The sequence below is a fragment of the Pseudopodoces humilis genome, chromosome 26 (genome assembly GCF_049639895.1).
Source record: "Pseudopodoces humilis isolate 2021_Gansu_Grassland_sample_001 chromosome 26, ASM4963989v1, whole genome shotgun sequence".
NCBI classification, from domain to species: Eukaryota; Metazoa; Chordata; class Aves; order Passeriformes; family Paridae; genus Pseudopodoces; species Pseudopodoces humilis.
In genome coordinates, this window is record NC_142225.1 from 3,199,388 (window position 1) to 3,222,016 (window position 22,629).

At 49.8% G+C, this 22,629-nt stretch overlaps 1 protein-coding gene across 10 annotated transcripts in view; it reads right to left on the reverse strand.

Moving 5' to 3' along the window:
• ANKS1A (ankyrin repeat and sterile alpha motif domain containing 1A) overlaps positions 1-22,629 on the reverse strand; it is a 76,845-nt gene that overhangs the window by 12,390 nt on the left and 41,826 nt on the right. For all 10 annotated transcript variants that reach the window (XM_088067232.1, XM_014258146.2, XM_014258145.2 and 7 more), the window contains 2 exons: positions 14,164-14,230; positions 9,930-10,036 (listed from right to left, as the gene is read on the reverse strand). In XM_088067232.1, coding sequence (XP_087923358.1) covers positions 9,930-10,036; positions 14,164-14,230 — 174 coding nt within the window. The remainder of the gene's footprint in view (positions 1-9,929; positions 10,037-14,163; positions 14,231-22,629) is intronic.

A 22,629-nucleotide genomic window follows, 5' to 3' on the forward strand; every position in this document is an offset into this window, starting at 1 on the left:
TCCTCCCTTGGTGGGTCAGATCCCACACACTTCATTCCTGGAGAGCTGGGAAGGGACAAGAGAACAGAGCCTGAGCTGACAGCCACAGCACAAAGGCATTTATTTGTCTGTCTGAGAGTTGTTTAAACAAAAGAAAAGCTGGGACTAAATGGCTCTGCAGCCCACAGAGTGGGGGGTTAATGCTGTGTTTTCCCAAAGGCCAGTTCACAGACTGTGCCAGTCAGGGCCACTGTGCTGGGAAGAGCTAATGCCACTGCCCCAGAGTCCCTGTGGACACCAGACCATGGCCAAAACCATCTGCCTCGCACCCCAGAGCCTGGGAGCGAGGCCAAGGGCACCAGGGGCTCACATGAGTGGTGACACTGCACACCATGAGCTGAGAGGATGGAACCACATCACATGAACTGTTTTGTGCACTCCTCAACTGCACAAAATCATTGAGTAAGAGGCAGGTTGTTGCTGAAAGCTCCAGGCTGCCCATTTGCTGCACAAGCAGCAACTCTTTTGGACTGGAAACAAACTCCCAGCAATTAACACAAGGAGCTGCTGCTGCCAGGGCAGTGACCTCTGGCTGGTGGGCAGCAGCATCCCACCAGAAAGATGGAAACATCCCCTCCCCTTTCGTGTTCATGAATTTTAAGCCAAAGAGCCACATTTAATGTGCATTCCTGTAACAGCAGGAGATTGTGTGCTTCAGGGAGGAGGGAAGGGATTAATGGGGATTAACTCCCCTGACAGACACCTCACCTGGCAGGAACGCAGCATGTGTGTGAGGAATTCATCTCCCAGAGAGAGATGGCCTCGAAAGGGCTTTTTGAAATGGACCAAGAGGGCCAGAGCAAGTGATGGGATTTCTCTCACAGCTTTGGAAAGCAAAGTATTCCTGTCCTGTGTGGGGGAGGAACAGGGAGGGACTCAAGTGCCCGCAGCAGGTCACACCTCAGGTACCTGAACAACCTGCAGTTCCCAATGCCTGGGCCTGCTCTGCTCCCTTGACCTGCCCATCTTGGTGCTCTGTGGCTCCATCCCCCTGCAGAGAGCCAGGGTGGAAGCTGGGGTAGTACAGGGAAGATGCTGGCAAGGGCAGAGCTCACAGGCAGCCTTCCCTTTGTGCCACCTGCACAACAGGAACAGTCAGCAGCCAAATGAGCTGTGACAATGGCAATGTGTAATTTTTATGTATCAAAAACAAGCTTGCTGATCCTATTCACATTTTCATTCATGCTCACTTTCCAGCATTGAGCCTTTTTTAGTGCTGATCCCCTCTGGCATGGCTACGATCCTACATGAGCAGCATGGAGCTGGTGGCTTTCACTCTCCCACAGGGCACCAGTGCCAGCCCTAAGGCAGGGCAGTAGGTGTTCTCCCACCTTTGGCATCTCAAATTCGAAGAAAATTGCTTGCTCTGTAGCAAGGATACAAGGTGGTTAAACACTGTGAAGCCTACAGCTTTCTCCTGCACTCCTTATTTTTATGTGTCACGTTAAATTCCCTAGGTGGCAGTCTGTATTCCCTGGGTACTTAACAAGGATAGACAAAGCGTAGCAGCTCTGAACAAATCATTCCAGCCCCTGGTGCAGGAGAAATGTCCTTCAAACCCATCTGGATTTCAGCTCCCATGAAAAACAATAATCTGCCACTAAAAGAGAGAATTAAATACAAAGACACTTGAGATCTTTTAACCTTTGCTAGCCACGCAGAGGAGCCAGACTTTAAACCTGTCTGCACTCAACCTCAGACAAGAGCCAAGGGGCAGAGCTGCTCTGCATGGGCCACTGTTGCTTTTTTTTGGTTTTACCCAAAAGCTCCCTTTGGTGCCAGCCACAGGTCAGCAGATGGCATTTCCCAGTGCCCCCCTGATGGCACAGAGCAGCCCCAGCTCTCACCAGCCCCTCCCCAGGTCCTCTGAGGATGGGCTCAGTGGGAAGAGCAGGGCTCTGGGATGTGCTCTGCCATCAGCCCAGTCCTCCAGGAACTTCCAGCAGCAGCCTCAGAGATGCCCATTAGAATCAAAAAGACTTTCCCAAGATGCGTCTCCGATTTTATTCCCTGTGACAAGTGCTTTTACCTTGCACGTTCCTCCTGGGTGCCCCAGCTCTGCGGGGCTGAGCAGGGCGAGGAATGCTCAGGGCTGGCCCAGGTCAGACCTCTCACTGTCACCCACATTTTGGGGCAGTGAGGGACACCCAACAGCTCCTTCATCCCAACATGTCACCCTGTGCTCTGTCAGGAAGCAGCTCCTGCCTGGGCTCAGCCAGGGAAGGGACACAGGGGAGGAAAGGCATTACCTGGGGCAGAACTCTGCTCCAGGCAGAACAACTTTGGTTATTTGAAGAGCTGAACCATCAGCCCAGTCAGACACCTGAATGTGGGTAGGCTGAGTCCAGCCTCAGGTCCCATCTGGCACAGACTGGCTGCCAGGCAGTCAGAGGGGCCTTCATCCCCCACCATGGCCTTCAGCTTCCTCTAAGGCAAAGTGAGCCCCTTCCATGGAGAGACACAAATACACAGCACCATAAGGGACACTCCTGAGCCCTGTCTCTGCCCTCCACACCACCCCAAGGGAGGGGAAGGATCTGCCAGTGACCAGCGTCCTCACTGGGAGCCCTGCGCGATGCCGGTGCAGCTGACCTGCCTGCAGAGACATGAGTTCTTGGAAAAAGGGCTGGCTTTGGTCACGCCTCACTGCCTGAACTATAGTTAAACAGCCCGTGAGGCTCCAGGTTTCTCATTAAAGGAAAAAAAAACAGTCAGAGGTTACCTGGCAGAAGGCAGCATGCCTTCCTGCTACCGAGGTGACCCCAAAGTGACTGAACCAAAGGTAGCGCTGCCAAAATCTGCCAGATTCTTCCTCCAGCAGGACACTCTGCAGGCACTTAACTACCCAATTTTCAGATGCTGCTTCTTCCCCAGAGCCTGGCATCTGTCCATGCTTTCGTTCCAGCTAAAGAAGGGCCTGAGGCACCGAGTGCTCCGTGCAGGACGCGCGGCCGGGCTGGCAGCGGATGGACCCCAATGCCAAGGCTGCTGTGAGCACACCCTGCATGAGCAACCACAGGGAGAACGGAGCAGGATGTGTCTGCTATCAAAAGCAACAGATGCAAACCCCAAACATAGCATTCCCAGACTCCACAGGCTCCTGCAGACATCCCAAGCAGAGAGACAGCTGAAGGCTCTCTGTGCATACAAAGTGCACACAAAGCTCTTTTTCTTTTTTCCCTCAGTGCATTCGAGACAATTTGCATCTTGTCGTAGATTCTGCTGTCAGTGCTATTGCTCTGCTTTTGGCAGCCAGCATGTGGGAGATGGAGACATGTCCAGATCACAGTTGGGACCTGCACATCCAGATCTCAGAGCAGGGGGACTTCATTTGGTCACACAAATCTGTGTTTGTAATTTGCCTTGTGATCTGTGGGGTTTAGTGCCTTCCCTTAACAGCATCTGCAGTCTGGGGTACTTGAGTGGAAAGCAGGGGAAAGGATGTCTTTGGCCATGGGCACAATGAAGTCGCAGCTCTTCACAAAGCATCGACGGGGAAAGGGGCTCATACACAAAACCCCACAATAAATCTGAGATTAGCACACAGCCACTTCATTTTTGTTTAATTTTCTTCCTCATGCAGACTGGCAGCGTGACAATGGCAGTGGAGGGAATCGGTCATGGTTGTCAAGTGCAGGCAATTTTATTGAGAGAAAAAAAAAATTAACTGCAACTTTAATGGCTTTTGTAATGTTTATGGGGCCTGGAGCTACTAATGAATCAAATATAAGTATCCTCTAAGTTGCCAGTTCTGGTCCACCCACTTTGCTCCTCAAAATCCACTCCATCCTCTCTGTGCCCCATGGAGTCCATTCCTATTACCAGGGGAACTTTGGCACAGCTCTGCCACATTTCCCAAGATTCTCAAACTTCCTTCAACCCCAGACTCCTGCATGCCTCTGCTCTCACCATTCCCTTCCAGAGACAACACAAACACCCCTACCATGGTGGATAAAGCACAGTCCTTGGGAACCACCCAAGGACCAGCCAGACCTCACTGGGGAGATGTCAAACAAAATTAATGAAGCAATTCCCACTCAGGCGCTTGGCAAAGACCCTGACCCCAGGGTCCAAGTCCACTCTTAGGGGCTCATTTAGTGCTGCACAGTCAGTCTGGGGACACTGGCATGTGTTCCTGGGGGCTGGCAGCAGTGACCAAATCCAGAAAGAGCCACTCAGAGCTTCTGCCCAGCTGAAGAGAGCTTGCACCAGTTCCAGCCTGACACAGCCCAGGCCTGAGCTACACAGGGCTCACCTGAGTCTGCACAAAAATCCCTGCACCCACTGTGGTTCTTGCTGTGTTTCAAAAAGAGCAGATGCAGTAAAACCCTGTCAGGGGTCTCTGGTGGGCCCCTGTTCCTCAAAGAGCATTCCTGGGTCCAAACTGATACCAGAATGTGTTGGTGCAGTTTTCCCCAAATGGCTACTATAAAAGGACAAGTTCTGTATGAAAATAGAAAAAAAGCTCTAGGGCAGACACATTCCCAGAGCATTTCCAAAGCCTGGCTGCTGCCCAGGGGACCAGCAGCTGTGCACCAAGCTGGGCCATTCAGAACTGGATCAGGCAGAGCTGAGTGACTGAGGACACAGGAGATGCCAGTGCTCAAGAAGGGCAGGTACCAGGTGAGAATGAGGATCGTGCAGATGTCAGGCCACACCCAAATCCCAGGAACCCAAGAGCAAAGGAGACCTGGCTTTTTTCACATCCAGTCACATGTGGATCAGGCTATTCTTGGCCTGGGAAGGCACGAGAGGTGCTGAGCTCAGCTCACACTCCCAGCCAAGGTGAGCCAACCTGACCCAAGACCTCAACTCCACATTTATCCTGTTTTTGCCTACACACACAGAGAGGAGAAGGGTGAGTAAAGGCTGTTCCATTAGCTAACAACACCGCAGGCTAACATGGCCTTGAATTGCATTTAATCAAATTAATTGCATTTAATAAAATTAATGTCAGTGCTCTCAACTATTTGCAGACACCCCATTCTTCCACCACCATCATTTTTCTACCACTTCTCCCCAATTATAAAAAAATAAATAAAATGCCCCAGAGGAGCCCAGGGCACTACATGCAGAGAACAGATTTCCCTTTCTGACGCTGTCTCATTGAATCAGCATTAGCTGCTTTCCACACACTCCATGGGAATCCAGGCTTGAACAACAACAAAAAAAAGCCATAAAAATTGGTTTATGTTCTATTTTACCTGCTCATTTGTGATTCAAAATATCTTTGAACTGAATAAAAAGTTCAACTCCAGAACACTGGTACAACTGCCAGAGCATGCGGGGTTTGCCCTTCTCAGATGTCAGCCCAGAGGAAGCTGTCGGGGCAGCAGCAAGATCCTGCCCTCTGGGGGAAGGGGAAAGCTTTTGCAAGCATCTCAGACAGATTTATGCGATCTGTGGGATCACAAAACACTGTGTGAGGGAACAGGTAAATGGCATTTCCTTCCTCACTGCTGTGGAGGAATTCCACCATCAATTATTACAACTCCTTCTCATTACAATGGCCACGTTCTTGTCCTCTCCAGATGGGCAAAGTCCAGTCTGCTCTTTCCCTGGGTTAATCCCTGTTGGCTGCAGGGACCAGGAATGCACTGGGCATCCCAAAATCCATTTCCTATGGACTTCCCAAAAGGGGCATCTGTGGCAGATGCACTGGTGAGCACAGCAGACATGATGGGGCCACACTCCAGGAGCAGCAGAATCCCTCTTGGTCCATACTCCAGTGACATTTTTCCTGCTCTCCCAGCTCATTGCCTGCCAAGGACAATTAAGTCCATTTATTGTGCACTTTTCTGGATGACACTTCTCACTCACTGCTGCAGCTTTGTGATCTGACCTTTCATTCCCCTCCTCTGGTGAGGGATGAGGCAATGAGGCTCCTGGAACTCAGCACACGCTACGGGGCCACGTTCCTCCACGTGGGAAGCACCTCCTGGGTGGTGGGGTGGGCATTCCTGGTTCACTGGAGCTGTTCACATTTGGCAGGCAATGCTGCTGAGGGTTTTACCCTACTTACAGAGCTGTATTTTTGCTAAGTTAAGGACAGTACAGCCACTGCCAGCTGCTTCGCCTCGGTTGTGTTCACCCACCGCACAAATAAACTTTTCCCTCTGATGAAGGAATCCCAGTGGGCTGTGGAGCAGAGAAGGAGGATTGGAAGCACTATCTCCACTTGAGCTGTTTCTAATCCCAGCTGCCTGCACAGGCTGCTGCCCAATTCCAGCTCTATATGAAAAGCAGCAGCTGAGTGTCCCAGTCCGACTGCCCCATGGCAGTGGTGCTGGCCATGAAGGTCACTTGCTGCCAATGCAGAGGGTGAGGGAAAGAAGCTGCTGTCATGGAAAGTGGGGTTTGTGCTCAAGAGCAGCAAAATAACAGGGAAAGCCTGCTCCCTGCCTTGTCCATAAACACGGTGTGGCTACTGTAGGCAACTTGAAGGGAGTAGCAGAATTTCTGCAGACACAGAGATGTGGCCCAATATGCAGATGTGGGAAGAGAACTCCAGTGTTTTGGAAAGCTAAGCTACCTAAATCCATCTTTTATCACCCCTTTCTTCCCTCAGCCAAGAGAGAAGATTACACAATCCAAGATCTGTGTAGACCTTGGTCCCTTCCCAGGGACACATGCACGGACGAGGGCGCTCCAATGTCACGTCACATCCATGTCCCAATAATCCTGCTGACTTGTGCCAGTGATACCCACCCTCAAGCAAAGCCAGTGCTTCATCAGGATCAGCTTTGTCCCAGATGCAGAGCTGGAACTCCCAGGAGCAAAGAGGAGGTTCCAGAGCACCTTTCCCTTTCGCAGCACAGCCTGTGAGACATGCATGGCTCGCGTTGTCACCTGCAGGAGCTGTGGGTCCCCCGAGCCTCTCCCAGCTGTTGGTCAGCAGACCCTGAGAGGAGCAGGACTCTCACCCCCTCCCTGCTGCCTACTCCAGCTGCAGCCTGTCCACTGAGGCAGCCGCCACCTGGCCAGAGCACAGCTAATCCCCTAATCCCCAGTTCCTGGAGTTCTGAAAATAACAGAATTATTATTTTTGGAAACAGCACATGTTTCTGCCTTCCTATATTAACATCTAATTAAATAACCAAATATATTTACAGAGCACTTTTCAAACTCCCTTTACACACAATGTGCTCATGAATCATTTCCCTACCTGGGGGTAAAGGCCTTTGTGACATGGGGCATAGATTAACTCAGGAGTCAGTTGAAAATACCCAGGGAATCAAAAATTCCTGAAACCAGACCTGGCTGCAGTACAGGCCACCAGAGCATCAGCAAGCCTGGCACCCCCAGTTTGTGTCTCTCACAACCCTGTCCCACACCCGGGGCAGACAGGGCACTTTGAACTCTGGTTCTCCAGTGAAGAACAGCACCAAGCACCCTGGTGCCTGCAGACACAGCTCTCACAGGTCTCTGCTGCAGTGACAGGACACACTCCTTGTTAGACTGTTCTTAACCCTCCTCTAAGTATCTACGGGATGAGGATCTTCCTTAGTAATTAGAGGGCTCTTTTAGGACACTGCCCTGTTCCGTAGCCACACAATCTCTGCACACTGAACACACTTCTTCTGCAAAACTGGTTTGCCCCCAAAAGATACCTGGGGACCCCGGAGCAAAGGGACCATCCTGGCATGCCAGAACACCCTGCAGCTCTCTGAGCAGGGAGCAATGCAATGCAAAATCCTGCACAGAAAACACGTGTTTTAATATCAAAGGACTCAAATTTCCTAGTTTGGGCTACTAAAACTTAATTAACCTCATAACCCACCTGGCGATTTGCAAACCATTACCTGGCATTCTTTGGACCTCAAAATATTGAGCACAGTAAGGCCCTAAGAGAGACTAATCCTTTCATAGAAACTGTTTAATTCCAGGAAAGTAACGTTCTTAGTTTGGAATATTCTCTGTTAGAGACTGAAAGGGGCAGCCAGTAAAGCAATGGTTGTGCAAAGGACTGGGCAACCCAACACTCAGAGCTTGCTGTCCTGAGCCCCTGCTCTGCCCAGCTTCAGTATTCACAGCAGTTTTAATAATTCATCCAAGAACATCAAAAACACCACTAGAACCAAATTAACTACTTGTTCCTCACTTGTGTTCTGTCTGAAGGTTTTGCTCCCCCAACACCAGAAGCTGAAGGCAAGGAACACCACAGAAGGAAAGATTCTAAATAATTCAACTTTCCTGCTGGGTTGATGTATTAGCTTGGAGTTCTCAGGGCTGGGATGAATGGATTTAAACTCAGGGCTGGCACGGGTACCAGGGTCAACTCCCTAGGAAAGGAGATAAGCAGCATAATGGAAATCAGCTGGGGTTTGCAGGAAATCTTTGTGAAATTATTTGAGCTTTTAAATTTGACAGGAATGAGTAAATGAGTGTGCCATCCCCTGGATCCAGCAGCAGCCAACTTCTGCACTGGGAGCAGCCACCCAGCACTGGACAGGGAAGAAAACTGTCCAGCTATGAAGACAGACAATCCTACCATGTACCAAACACCAGCACATAGAGGGACACACACAGGAACCTTTGCTACTGGAGTTCTGAGCTGAGTGAGGTCCATCACACCTAGGCAGGCAAGGGAAAGGTGTTTTATCTGCAGCTGCTGGCTGAGAGCAGCCACTGACCCCACCATGATCACAGATCCATCAGCAGGGGATCCCAAGAGGATCCACAAGGTTATTTCATTTAAGTTTGTTGTACCATCTCCAAAGAGTCCCAGCACACACAGGGATGCTGAACCCTCACACATCCCTTGCCAAGAGTCCACTTTGTGGTTTGGGACTGCCAGGATGGGACTCGGGGTGAAAACCATAGCAAACCCCAGCTCTGGAGGAGAGTTTTGGCCCTGCCAGGGGAAGGGAAAGCAAATGGCCTGTCTGCTTTCTGTGGAGATCAGGAGGCACAGCTAGATAGATCCCACAACACTTATCCTCTTGGCCAGGTCATTTTTTAAAGTATAATTACACCCTGCCTTTAAGTAGCCCAACAGATGCTGCTCAGGTGTGCACTTCTTTGAGCCTCCATCCCTTTCCTGGCTTCCTGTGTCTCTCCAGCTGCCCCTCATACCCTCCCCACCAGTGATGGCCACTGTGTGTTCCCAGACCCCTCACCCAGCTCATATCCTCCTGGTGTCGCCTCTCTGCAATGCCCCCAGCATCAGAAATGTCACTGCTCTCATTCCAAGGCAGGATACTGCATTAGCCAAAATGACTTTTCCAAGGTTTACATCCATTTTTTGTTATTTGCCAAACTTAGAGTCCACATTCAAAAGCATTTTTTTAAGCTGTGCAGGGAGAACCCCTCCTGCAGCATCAAGATTTTCCCTCTTTGCAGTTCGTCCATCATTCCACACGAATTCTCGGACTTTTACACCATGCTGCTTTAAGTTTCTAGATGCTGGTTATTAAAACCCCTCAACCCTGAGCATTACCATGTTGTCATCATTAGGTTTCAGAGCCAACAGTGTCAATGCAATTAGGTACAGCTCATTAACATACTGCCTGCATGCTCTGAGCAAGTACAGTTCCAACAAGAGGTCTGCTGCCTCCTTCACAGCCCAGAGCACAGACTGCTCAGGGGTTCCATCAAAACACCAGCAAATTTCAGTTCCCATTTCTGGAGTAAATTGGATAGTAAAGATTTAGGGGGCAGATTAAATAAAATTTTCCATCAAAATTTTAGCAAGAAAACCAGTAACACCTGAATTAAACGTGAAGATCCAACATAACCCTCATCTATTCCTTCTGCCCAACCTTCTACACCCTCCAAGACCGTTGTGCCAGGCTGCAGAACCCGGCTCTGCCCGGCGCCCACACGGGGAAACGCGGGAAGCTTTGGCCAGCCTGTTCCTCAGAGCTCGGGGTCCCTGCCCGTGCACTCACCAGGAAGCGAACATCGTCGAAGCCATTCAGGAGCAGCTTGCTCTCGTACTGCTGCAGGCCGATGGACTCCAGCCACTCCCCGACGCTCTGCTCCAGCATCCGCGAACCTGACGAGAGAGGAATCGGCAGCCGCTTGAACAGAGAGAAACCGTTCAGGCGGTAGCAGCGGCACTCTGAGGAGGACAGATGGCATTGCCACATCATAGTCATTACCATAAAGAAACTCAAAAAATTATGCTCAGAGTACAACAAATCAGCGGGCAGACAATTCCTCTTGTGTGCACAGAGCATGGACAACAAGCTCTCAGTGCCTCCGTGGGCTCCGGGCACCAATCTGTACTGCAGTTCACACTCAGCAAAAAAACTCCTTGCCCGGGCAAAGATTCAGAGGTGCTGCTGGGGTGCTGAGATCACAGGCACTGCTGTCAGGGCTCACGAGTTCCTCACCAGGCAAGCACATGAAGCCCAACCCCACGGGGATGCGGATCCACTCCTTGGCTCAGCGGAAGGGGGCGGAAGGAGAGCGGCAAACTTCCACCCGAGGCATTCCCAGGCAGTCGCAGGTGCGACGGAAGGGAGAGGAGCTCTGCCAGTCCTCTCATCCGCGCACCTCTGGACACAGCCCCGGCTCAGCGGGGAGCATGGAGCAGCCTGAGAGAAAACAGCTTCGGACACGGTGGATGCTCGGGAAAGCAGCAGGAGCCCAGGCAGAGTGGCTGTCCGCGGTAAGACACGCAAGACAAAGGAAGCACAGACTGCAGCAGCGGAGATTAAGGGCTTGTGCTCTTCCTCCCCAACAGTCCTGAGAGAAGCAAACCATGGCAGGGGCTTTGTCTCACCGTTACTGTGTTATGGAGACCCCAGGCACACGGTCAGCAGCCCTGGCTCTGTCATTCTACCAGCGATCCCGTCGCTTGGCGTTCCAGCATGCTGGCCCCAGAGAGCCCAGCCCCAGGTCTGCACGGTGTGACAGCACAGCCAGGATGGTTCTCACCCAACACTGCTGGTCCTGCCAGGTGTTGGGCACACACCTGGATTTGCCCTTCCTTCATTTCCTTCAGCCGAGCACAGCTGCCGCATGTAGCCCCTCGCTCAGATGGGGAGTAGCTCTGCAGGATGGAGGCATCTCGGTTCCCTGCTTCTGAGCCATGGCAAAAGGAAAAAAGCAAATGCAAGCACACTCTCTCCTCTTCCTGCAGCAGCTCAAGTCTGAGCTATGCCCTGGCACCTCCTCTTCAGCCTCTGATAAAGGAGATTCCTCCCAACATCTATGGAAGCCCTGGAAGATGAGCCCTCACCCCTGGGATGAGTTCAGTGACTTGTTACTCTCCTCTAGTAAAGCTCAATACATTAAGTATGACCAAAAAAAAGTTCAGAGATCTCCTTATCATCAGGGAATTTGCTATGCAAGACAGGCAGATTTCCAGGCTCCTTGGCATGTCTGTTTCCAGCATGGATACAAAGAAAAGGATGATCAGGAGACCCCTGTTTGCTTCCTTTGAACCTTCAGGTCAGCTGAAGCAGTTTGGTACCTTCCAGCCATCCCTCCCCACTGTGCTGCAATGGCCGCACACACAGAGCTCACGGTGTCACCTGCAGATTCCTGGGGTAATTCCTGCTGTCTGGTCCCAGGGGTTGCTCCTGTGCCGGTATTTGGGAGCGCTGGCTGGTCCTTCCAGCGTACGCAGCAATGCCGAGATCACAAAAGGCTTCTGCCTCCCTCCCCTGAGCCAGCCCATGCTCCGGGGCAGCAGCTAAGCCCGGACTGTGTGCCAGGAGCTCCTGCACACTAGCTCTCCATCCTCCCCTCCATCCTTTCCCCTTGCTGCTGCCTGTGCTCCGCCGGCGGCTGCAGCGGCTTTGTCTGAGCCGCGAGCCCCACGCTGTCCCTCCCTTCTCCTCATCCTCTCCCCCCTCCCAGCACTCCCACCTGCTGGAGGGAGGCAGCGGCTCCGTAACTCTCCAGTGGAAATCACTGACTCCTCAATATTTACTCGATGATGGACAACATGGCTTGGGGGTTTTAAAAAATTATGTCACAGGTCTGCTTTGACAGATCCAAGTGATTTGTGGCTGGCACAGAATTAATTTATCAAGAGAGAGGTAAGGAAGTACTTGCTGCCTACCACAGCATTCCTGGGAGCTGTTGGGGTATTGGCAGGGAGAACGAAACCACAGCAGCTCCTCCTCCTGAGCTCCTCAATTTAATTTTTAAAATTACTTACTTTATTCAGCCTTGCATGCACTTGTAAATACATTTCTGCTTTTGAAAGGGAAACCCACAGTGACACCAAATGCAGGTTTTCTGTTTGCAAAACCCTTTCAAGTCATGACAAAATGAAGAGAGGGAAGTATTTGGAGGGAGGGAATGGAGGGAATTCCTTTACAAAGAGAAGAACAGACACCTAAAACATCCCAGGCTGAAAAGTAAGATGCCCCAAATACACCTGATATTTGTGTGATACAAGGATGATACAAGAACAGAAGAATCACAGTACTTTGTGACCCCTGGTAAGACCCTGATCACAACTTCTGACTTGTGACATCACAGCATTCCCAAATCTGTGGTGCCTCCTGCAAGGCTCTTCTCAAGTCCCACAGCACAGAGAGGAAGACGCTCCCAGGGTTCAGGAGGAGCCTTCAGGTTTTATTGTTTCAGTAACAATCTTTAGTGTGAAGTTAGCATTTTTCTGGAGGATGAAATCAGTGCATGGGCTGTGCTGGACCAACATCACCCCACCTACTCATGGAAATTTAGTGCAGAGACACAAACATCTCTTCCAAGGCCAAACTCCCTTAAGAAAAAGGGCAGGTGGAGCTTGATATCCCTAAAATGATGGTGCTCCAAGAAGGCCTTGCCAAGCCATTACCCAGACACAAGGCAGTTGTACAGAGTAACTGCTCATACAAGCAGCTCCAAACACTCTTATCCCCACAGGAACTCCCAATAAAGCATTTCACATTTCCAGACACCAAGCTAGTCACAAGTCCCAATATCCTCGAACCTCACTCATTTTAAGTATGCGAGAACGTTTGGAGAGCTTCCTGCAGTTCCGTGCACATTCACCATGACCTGAAGCACAACAGTCCCACAAAGCCCTGTGGAGGAAAAGCCAAATGTGTGGGAGCTCCCAGGGAGGAGCTGTCAGAGCTCTGCCTGCTCCAGAGAAAAGAGGGACAAACAAGGAATGTGCCCAGCAGAAGATCTGTGCATGAGGGATCCCAAACTGAGTGTGACAGAGCACTCACTGCCTGTGGGAAAACCTCTGGCTCCAAGACACAGCAGCTCCCATGCCCACCTGCTCCAGGGTGTCCATCTTGCTGAGTGCTCCCTGCACAGCTGCAGCTCTGCAGAAGCACTGGCTCTTCCTCTTCCCTCCATGTCAGACCTTTCCCTAGTGCTATCGATCCATCACAGCCCGGACTGGCGCAGGGAGGCTGTCAGAGCAGGGAGCACAAACCCACACACAGTTCCAACTCCTCTGCAAAGCCACCTGACCCTGGAATGCAGAGCTCAAATCAGGCTAAACTCCCACTGGGAACAGTGGGTTCCTCCTCACCTAAGAAAAAACCTGAGTGACAAATGGGTATGAGGTGAGCTCTGTCGCAGCCCATGTGAGCTGCGTGTGCGGATCTGCACTAGCATCTCATCAGGAGGAGCTGCTGCCCACCCCGAGTCAGAGCTGTTCTGCTGCAGCAGCCTGGAGGTGAAGGATTTAAAAGGACAGAATCCCTTGTCATGGCAGCTCTCCAGCAAGCTTGAGTTCTGCTTTTGCTCACGATTCAAAGACACAGAAGGGAATTCACATTTTAAGTGTCCTCCAAGAGCCTTGTTCAGTGGGTACCGATAGCACTTAGAAATGCCCAGGAGCCTCCCAGAGGCACCTGGCAGATTAAACACATGCAAAGGGCCACCATGGCACCCATACTGACCCACCACTGGCACCATCCAGCCCTGCTCTGCATAGCTGCTGCCCTCACGGAAAGAGCTAGGAGGAAAATCCTGCAGCTGCATTCAGTAAAATTAAAGGAATCTTCCCAAGGAGTGTAGAATTAAAACTGCTGGCAGCAGCATTGAGCATCATGTGGGAACCCAGGTCTGCTCCTCCTGTGCCAGAGCATTCCTCTCCCTCCCAGAGCCAAAACAGGTTAAAGACATCCACACACAGGAGCCAGCACCTTGTTTGTGTGCAGAGCACAGCCAGGACAGACGGACACATGCCGGGTATACTACCTGAGATCCTGTGCTGCTCCTGGGAAAAGTCAATGCCTTCGCCGATGGAACTCATGATTTTTTCAATCTGGAAATAAAATAAAAGCATGGGTTGCATTATTCATAAAGCCTAAGGAAAAGGCAAAAGCAGCCCAGGATTTCACCTCCCACGTGACAGCTGAAGAAATCCAGGAAAGGATGTTAAGGTATCTCTGAACCACAAGAGGTACCCTGAACACCTTGCCTGGGTAAGTCTTTGTTGGGATGGATGGCTCAGAAGGGATATGTAGAGGTTGAGGCTCTGCAGAGCATTCCGTTCCACAACTTGCCAGTGCCTGGAAATAAAAAGCTTCAACAAATCCATCCCTCTGGAGCACAGCCTGGGGGTCAGGAAGGAGCCCCAAACTCTTCACTCACCCTGTAGGGCACACAGCCCCCTACACCAGCAGCAATGCTGTCACCCACTCCTTCCCAGCAAGCAGACTGAGAACTTTGCTTCCCCACACTGTTTTGTTGGGAATTTTTTTTTGGCTTGATTTATCTTTTAAACCACCACATTTCCCAATCCTATGCAAGGAGCTGTGCTCCCACTGGAGCAGGTGCTTCCAAAGGGTTTGAAAACAGATCATTTGGGATAGCAGCACCATGGGACAAATGCCTGAAGGACCTGGGAGAGGGAGCAGGAGACAGCTCCATCTCTGATGTAAGCGATTCACAGTCTACAGCTCCAGGCAAACCTCAGGCAATGAGGAAGAAAAGGTACAAACTCTGCTGGAATGGGTCTGAGTCCACTTAAGAGCTGCACAGAAATGGCTGCATTTGCCACACACACAGAAGAATAAATTCATGCGGCTTGCAATTCCCAGTGAACCTTTAGGAGACCTCCTTAAATGAGAAGAGAAACTTTTCAAGTAATTCTTGAGCAGAATTTGTAAATCAAGGCTTTCAGTGTAGTGGTGCAGAGGGAGAACTGACAATTCCCAGGTTAGTCTGTAAGAGGAAAGACCTGACAAACTGCAGCTCAGCTGGTCAGTTCAGACACTTCAATACTCTCAGCACTGAACCTCACTGTCTCTCAAAGAGTGACACACTCGAGAGGCTCAGGGCTGGTTGCTTACCCCACTCTTCAGTCTATAACTGAGCAGGAACAAAACAAAACAAACAAAAAAAGTGCCTCCAATAAGACTCCCAGAAGGAAATCTCCCAAGCAAACACCCCTGTGAGGCACTTCTGAGTAGCTGCTGCTGAATGCAAAGTGACTGGCCATACAGTGGGGGAATGAACCTCAATTCTTACTCAACTTTTTTTCTCCTGGTCATTTAAGGACATAGGTGGGGAAGGAGTCCAAGTTTCCCTGGACTTCACCCCTGGCTGCCTCGCTCCCTGTGTGATGCTGCAAGAGGCTGGATCTGACTGCCATGCACACTCAGGGACAGCTTGGAGCTGAGTTCCACCAGAGAGGGGTTTTGGTGAAACAAAAAAACCTCTTACAAGGCTCCTGTCAAGGCAGATCTCCAGGAAACCCCTCCTCCTGCAGGGAGCAGCGGACATGGCACCTGCAGTGTTAAATCTTACCAGGGACCAGGCAGTCCTGTGAGCTCTAACAGAGCTATTAAGGATAGGATTTCCTCTGCCCCTGGAAAACCACGAGGATGAGCACCTCTACTGGACTTGAAACACAGTTAATGCCTGTTTACTGGGAGATTACAAAATTATCCTGGAAAAACAATCAGAATCCCAACACATATAGCAGAAAAGGGAAGTATGATCTAAAAAGAAATTCCAGTTAGGAGGGGTTTGGAGTCAATGGACACACGGATCCTGCCCTAAGGCAAAAACATTCTCTGCTCCTTGGCCCCTGGGCAGAGCCAGGACCTGAATGTGACCTTTGCTGGAACTACTGGGAGACAGCTGAGGCCTGCTGGATTCATTCCAACAAGAACCACCAAAGCAGATGGTTTTGACACCTAAAGCAGTAAATGCTCTCCAGCAAAACCTTTGAATTTCACAGTGCCCTCAAGTACCATTATGGCCACGCAAGACTGGAGGGAAATACAGGGATGGTGCAGAACCAGCTCCATTCCCAGGTACCGGGAATTCCCAGGGCCCTGGCACTGGCTGCTCTACTCCCTTCCATGGACACGCACTAAGCCCGAGCTGCAGAAGATTTCTGAGACACTGCTGCAACCCGAGCGATTGCTGCATAATTTGGATCTTGAGGTCAATTCAGTTCAAGCTCCAAAAGTTTAAGGACATTAAACTTTGCAGATTGGCGCCCATCAGCTTCAGGACAAGGTATATCTCTAAGCTGGATCTGCTCTTGTACCTTGTCTGGGAATCTTTAGCTGGATTCAAATTTCAAATTAACTCTGAGGCGAAGTCCTTTTGTTTCCATCGTGCTGCCCTCTCCTACTTTGAGAGAGACTTGATGCTGTCCAGGCTCAGCCCCCAGCACTGCCAGCTCTGCAGTTCCAACACTGCCTTGAGGACTTGCAGGTGCCTCTGATGCACTGAAACACCCACAACCTCTTCCTCAAAAGCAGGGAATTGCCTTGTGCTATATAAAACTGAATGGAAATTAAACAATCACGTGGCAGAGGTTTACCTTTCACAGCTCTCCCTTGCCAAGTGCTGGTCACGGTTATGCACAGTTCCAGCTATTACCATTAATGCCCAGGGAAATCCTGCCCTGCCCTCGGCTCTCCACGAAAAGCAAACACCTCAAACAGACTCACACACCACCTCAAACACGGGTTTATGGCTGACCAGCTTGATTTAACTGTCAGGAGGCTGCACAGAGAAGAATGAGGGGAAGGACAAACCTGGAGAGAGAACCACTGCTTTAGAGCATCCCTATCCTCTGCAGCCTTTCCTCAGCTGCACTCCAGCATGGACTTGGGGCTGAAGAGAAGATACCTTGAAAATAGCCTATGCTACAGTTTTTTAGGCAGTTCTTTCCCACTGGTTAATTATTAAAATACAAAAATATCATGTTTAAATATAGCGCTGCAGCTCAGTCTTAGTTGTAGCCTGAACACTCAGTTCTGATTTGTTTTGGCTTAACCTGTATTTTTCCACTGAAGCACCAAGTGCCCATCTCTGGTTGTGCTGCGGGGTTGGTTTGGGATGGGGATTTTATGGTTTATCTGTTTTACAGCCACAGAAATAAAACCACAAAATGCTTCCACCTTCTAAATTAATACAACCATATCTGTTATCCCTAATGCAGGGGGGCAGCTGGCTCCAGGCTGGGATAGTGAGGGGGAGCCAATGAGCCCTCAAACTCCACCAGGGAAGCTCCTGCACAGCTGAAGTGCTCTGGGAGAAGGAAAGGCTGCAAGGACGGGAGAGTGTCCCTCATTAACCCCATAGCAGGAATGTGCCTGGAAGGAGCTGTGGAGCAGTTACAGGATTGGAGCTCTTGGATCTATTTTCACATTTGCCTACATTTAGTACAAGATACAAATGCTCTGAAAAAAGGAGCTGGGTGCGGCCAAGAGTCCGGCTGGGGCTGGGGCAACCTCTTCCAGGCAGGCAGGTGGCCATGGGAACATAGCAACTGACCAGTGACTCCAAAACAGAACCTGACTCAAAACAAACTGTCCCAAGCAGGGTTCTGTTAACAGAGGAACAGGCATTTATTTGCAGAAATCCAGCGAGGCCAAGCCAGCCTTGTGGCATGCAAAGGTCTGTCCTGCTACAGGACAGGAGACATTTCCACAGCAGTATAATTCCCCACCTCACAGTGCTCGTGGCAGGAGCAGCCAATAGCTTCATACATGGGTAGGATGAAGGACATCTCCTCTTTGATCCCAGCCTGCAGGAGCAGCAGGGACCCAGAGATGGACAGGTCCCACATCTGTGTAGAGGGCAGTGACCTCCTGTCCCCGAGGGTACACAGTGCTCTGCAGAGGCTCTGCTCCACAGCCAGCCCCATTCCACATCCTGCCCTGATGGCTGCCAAACAAGGGTGTCCATACTGATCTCTCCAGCTTTTCTTCCCGAAGCCACTGCTCAAGTTTGAAGCCAATAAATCCATCGAGAGAGACTGGGGGCCATTAAAGCAGCCCCAGTGCTTTTGTCCCCTGAATAAAGAGCTTCACACAACACAGGCTGTCTACCCACACACAGGGCAGGTGCCTTGTTTGGACAGCACCAGACTGACCATCACTGTCAGGGTGACACCCAGTCTTGGAGGCAACTTGATGCTCCTGGAGCTTTCTGCACGTGGCTTCACAAAACCTCACCATACAGTCAGCATCAATGCAAATGCCAAAGTTTGTCGTCAGTCTCTGCTCACAGCATCAGGGCCCAAGGACACAGCATGGTCACCCTGAGTGAATTAAAATCCTCAGGCAATTTGGGTTGGAAGGGACCTTAAAGCTCATCCACTCCTACTCCCTGCCATGGGCAGGGACACTATCCCAGGTTGCCCCAAGCCCTGTCTAGCCTGGTCTTGGGTACTTCCAGGGATGGGGCAGCCACAGCTTCCCTGGGCAACCTGTGCCAGGGCTTCCCTACCTTGTGTGGGTCAATGTTTTTTGCTTCCTCTGTGGCCCCTTCCCAAACTGGCAGCTTAAAAATCACCAGACTCCTGAGCACCAGGAGGAGGACCTGCAGTGCACCTGCATAGGCATCAGACTCTGAGCAGTGAAGTTCCTCGAATAAATGTCTGTAATTAAATAAAACCACACAGAACCAAGCGCACACTATCTGCCATATGGAGGGCATTAGTGCACTATAATGACACCATGCAGCAGGATTATAATTAAGAATATAGCAGGATTCCCATTATAAATCCTTATTACTGAGGGTTCATAACCTATTGTACAAACCTGCCTGGGGCTCAGGCTCAGCAGACAAGAGCAGCTCCAGCAGCAGATTTCAGTCTCAAAAGCTACTTACAAAGTTGGGTGGAAAGGTTATCGGTCTTTTAAATTTCTCCAATTCCAGGAGAGTGTCAGGAGTTAAGACTTCATTATTTCCAAGCTTTAACAGCTGGGGGATGGGGAAGATTTGGTTTCAAATTATAAAAAGACCAACCCCCAAACAAGCTGCTTCTACAATTTCAAACCCCTTTGAGCACAACAAACCCCCAGTGATGATGTGAGCAGCCCCATCACAGCCCAGCTCTAAACTCCAGGGGAGAACTATCAGGTCGATGGATGATGCTGGGGCAGCACAGAATCACTGACACTTCCATTTTTCACCGATACCACAGCAAACCTCAAAATTTTTCACCGATACCACCAGCAAAACTGACTGATACTGCACCCTTGAAAGAGGAAGGGAGGCTGCTCAGACTCGGCTGGGATATATCCAGGAGCAGAAGAATGGCAGGATTGCAGCATCCACCAGCGTGTCTGAAAGGGATGGAGCAAGAGTGGGATCTGGGATGATACCCGCTGACTCCTTAATACAGGTACAGACCTGAAAAATTTGGATTTGGGCTGTGAATCTCATTTCTAGGTTGGTGACAGCCCATAAACCACTTCTGGTTCAGTTTATGATGCTTCAGCTTCTGTTCTCCCATTGCCATCTCACGGAGCACACGGCTCATATTTCACTACTCAATATATTCCATGTCTCCAAAAGACACCAGCCTGTATGAACTCAGCATAACAAACACCAGAGGCCTGGAAAACATAATGCTCCGTTTATTAATTCAAAGCTAAACTGCACCAGCCAGTTGTTCACGGCACATTTCAGCACTCAAATCAAGAGCTGCTGTGCTCCATCCTCCCCCAGCAGCCTTCCACACCACATAGAGACTTGCTGAATTTATTTCAAATCATTCTGCAACTGTTTGCCAGTGATAAAGGCAAACAAATTTTCTGGCTTAATATGGTCTCTGAGAAATTCATTTGGATGGGGACCAGGGCCTGTTGCTTCACGCCACTCTCCAGCCCATGTTTTTTGTACGAATCCAAACATGTAGCAAAAGGAACTTATGATATAAACTTGAATTTCACAACAGTGTGTGATGGATCTGCAGTATCACAGCCCTCCAAATATCACTGTTGTTTTGACAAACAGTAAAACCCAATGCTGACACGATAAAGAGAATGGCCAAATGCAGCAACAAATCTGTCCACAGCAGGGAAACAACTGGACAATGGCTACTCTGACTCACAATAAAAAAGGCAAAGCCCTGGAAAGCATTGAATCAATTCACTGTTTTGCCATATTCCTGCATCCTAACTCAAACCCCAAAAGCAACGTAAGGTTCTTAAGCAAGGCTGGCTCTGGCCTGTGTGAAAGAGCAGTGAAGCTGCTCCAGGCTGGAGAGAGAGATTTAAAGACTCTTTTTAAAATAAAAACTTGAGAAGTGCTGGAAGATGCAATGCAAAGCGGAAGAGAACATAATGAAGGACTGGATTTAGTAAGGACACTGTGGCCGGACATTCCTATTCCTGAGAAACAAAAATGTCCCCAAAACGCCAACGATCACAAGGTTGTTACATAAGCAAAACATCCGTCAGAGCACGAATCATTCACACAAGAATCAAAAGCTTCTGATTCACAAATATTGAGTTCACACACTTGAGTAGCTCCCACAAACACACACAGAGGTGGATGGAGCTGCTCTACTGGCAAATATATTGTGTGCAACCCTTGCTGCTGGAACAAAGCATGCCTGGTCTTTACATTTGCCTTTCAGCACACTGGTTTTCCTGTAAAACCAGTAATTTGTCTTACATTGGCTTAGATTGGCTTAGTTCCATTGGCTCACAATTCCAGCAGGCTGAGCCTTTGCAGCAGATTTAAAAATGGTGGAAACACAAAAGCTTTCACTTCAAAAAGTTCATCAGGTTGGAGGAAATCTCACCACTGGGGGCAAAGAGAAGAGATTGGACATGGGGATGATGTAAGAATTCCTGACCTTAGCACAGGAAAAACAGGAGGAAACACTGGGATCTGGAGACAATAGAATAATCAGCCCAATAATTAAGCTGATTAAGACCCTGATGGCCATGCTTGCTTAGCAGAAATCAAGACCAAAAATACTGACCCCACTACTGCTTCTGCCCTAGACAAAAGTAAATCACAACTATTTCAGGCAAAGGAGAAACTGGAATGTGAGCTGTGGGTGAGGGTCAGCTTGGGGCAGGGGACACCCGGGGACAATTCAAGCCACCCTGCCTGGTCCCACCAGCCAAACCCAGGGCAAGGTGAGATTTGAACACCTGAACCAAGAGAATAAATGAAACATTTTGGGAGGCAGAGGCTGACGCCTGAGCTTGTACACCATGCAATTTCACCAGGCACAAAACCAGCAGCTCTTCCTGAGTAACAAGGGGAATATTTGCATTTTCTTTCAACAGTGCTGGCTGGCAGCTCTGAATTTCAACTCCTGGGTGTTTTTAAGGCAGGTTTTGCATCAAAAGCTTTCCAGAAAGTTTCACATTTCAATGCAAATATTGTTAATCCTCCACAGTAAGCCTGTAATTAAGACACTGATTCCACAGGGTGCTCCAGCACCCAACAGTCCAGATGAGGTTTAAAGACACCCACCCACAGCAGCCACAACCTCCATCAAGTTGCTTCCTTAGTTCCAAGCCTGAGGTGGAAGGCACCACAGATATGCCATCTGCTCCTGGCATCCACCCTTAGGGGACACCAACAGCCCTTGAAGAGGTCAGGAACCGGTGAAACACCACATCCATGGTTGCTGCAGATGCAAAGCATTCCTTTCAGGGGACATGGAATTAGTCAACATGCAGCTAGCCATCAGAGATGAATGTCCAGTGCCATAATTAGCTACAGAATATTCATTAGCTCTTCAACTAATTCACTTGGGGAAAATAAAAAGTGGTGGACTGTGCACCTCCTTTTTTCTAAAAAAAAATAAAATAAAGTAATGTGCATGTTTTATTCAGTTCCCTAGATTTTTTTTGAAGGACATTTAATCTCTTCCTAGGAGGACTTAAGTCAGAACACAGAACTACAACCTCATTTTGTGAGATGGATACTCCAAAATTCAAATTCAGCATTGACTTGATAGCAGGCAGCTGGAAGTGGAGGATGTCAGGGGATGTTAAGGGATGTCAGGAGCTAGGTCTGAGGCTAATTCACAGCAGCCTTCCTTGTTTTTTGCCCTGATCATTTAACAGATTGTTTTTCTTACCAGCACCTACGAGGCAGAAGAGCAGCCCCAGGCTTTGACTGCAGATATCCCTGCTCGGAGCCTGGAGCATGAACCAGGCTGAAGGGCAGGTCTGGAGCTGCTCCACAGAGCAGAAAGGCAGAGCAGAAGCAAGTTAATCCACCCTGAAAAGGGGGCTGGCAGTGGGGCTGAGGGCCAGAGCTCCCCTCCCTCAGAGGTGCAAATACAGCTTGTTCTGAGCCAAACCCTTCCATGAGCTGCCGCTGCCCCACTCATCCCTGTCTGCTCAATATTCATGAGCCAATGATGAACACCAAACCCATCACTTCAGTCCTCAGAGAGAATTGGAAGGATTCAAATATTTATGCTGACTGAGAGCT